General features: G+C 67.7%; 1 protein-coding gene across 1 annotated transcript in view; it reads right to left on the reverse strand.

The window, feature by feature from the left end:
- Positions 1–31: 31 nt before the first annotated feature.
- LOC102422972 (HLA class I histocompatibility antigen, B-57 alpha chain-like) overlaps positions 32–1,138 on the reverse strand; it is a gene marked incomplete at its 3' end in the record, with an annotated part of 10,970 nt that continues 9,863 nt past the window's right edge. Inside the window, exons 2-3 of the mRNA XM_014450593.2 lie at positions 471–740; positions 32–258 (exon numbers count right to left, since the gene is read on the reverse strand). Of these exons, the coding sequence (XP_014306079.2) occupies positions 32–258; positions 471–740 (497 nt within the window). The remainder of the gene's footprint in view (positions 259–470; positions 741–1,138) is intronic.

Here is a 1,138-nt window from a genome sequence, read left to right on the forward strand (position 1 = left end):
TCCTTCCCCATCGCCAGGTATCTGCTGAGCACTCCAGGCACTCCCCCTGCAGGTAGTGTCTCCTTTCCTCCGCTACACCTTCCGCCTCCCACTTGCGCCGGGTGATCTGAGCCACGGTGTTGGATGCGGTCCAGGAGCGCAGGTCCTCGTTCAGGGCGAGGTAGTCGGTGCCGTCGTAGGCGGACTGGTCATAACCGCGGACGAGGCGCCCGTCGGGTCCCATTTCGCAGCCAAACATCAACTGGAAGGTGTGAGACCCTGACCCGCGCCCCTCGAGGTCAGGTCCCGCCCACCCATCCCGGACTCCATCCAACCCTCAGGATGAAACCGACACTGAAAGTGCAACCAGGTCCTGCGGGTGGGGGACCAGGAGGGTCACGCGGCCTCAGGGTGAAGCTCGGACCCGGACACTCAGGGCGACCCCGGTCCGGCCGTGGGGATGGGGGTGGTGACCGGGCCCCGTGGCTCACCGTCCCGGCTCTGGTTGTAGTAGCCGCGCAGGATGTCCAGGTTCAGTCGGAAACTCTGTGCGGCGACCTCGGCGTTCCGCGTGTTCACGTCCCAGTAGCCCGGCTCCTCCCGCTCCATCCACGGCGCCCGCGGCTCCATCCTCGGGCTCGCGGAGTCGCTGTCGAACCGCACGAACTGCGTGTCGTCCACGTAGCCGACGACCACGAAGCGGGGCTTGCGATGTCCAGGCCGGGACTCAGCGGTGAGGAAATGTCTCAGGGAGTGGGGGCCTGCGGGCCGGAGGGAGGGGCTGACACCCGCGACCCTCCTCCCGGCGCCGTTCGGGGCCGAGGTCTGTAGGACAGGATGGGGTCCGGGTTTGGGGGTCTGGGCGGGGGGGGGGGGCGGGGTGGAGACGCGCCCAACTCAGGGTCCTGCGCCCCCGTAGAAGCCGTTCCCTCCCGACCCCGCACTCACCCGCCCAGGTCTGGGTCAGGGCCAGGGCCCCCCAGAGCAGCAGGAGGAGGGTTGGGGGCCCCGTGAGCAGCATCCTCCAGGTCTGGGGAGTCTGAGTCCTGGAGAGTCCGCCGAGACTTGAACTGGGAACGGAGGTGATGCTGATTGGCTTCTCTAGCACCTGACACCCAATGGGAGTGAGAACTGGGGCCGCGTCACGAGTATCCAGGAT

The sequence above is a fragment of the Myotis lucifugus genome, unplaced genomic scaffold (genome assembly GCF_000147115.1).
Source record: "Myotis lucifugus unplaced genomic scaffold, Myoluc2.0 scaffold_2793, whole genome shotgun sequence".
Lineage (NCBI taxonomy): Eukaryota > Metazoa > Chordata > Mammalia > Chiroptera > Vespertilionidae > Myotis > Myotis lucifugus.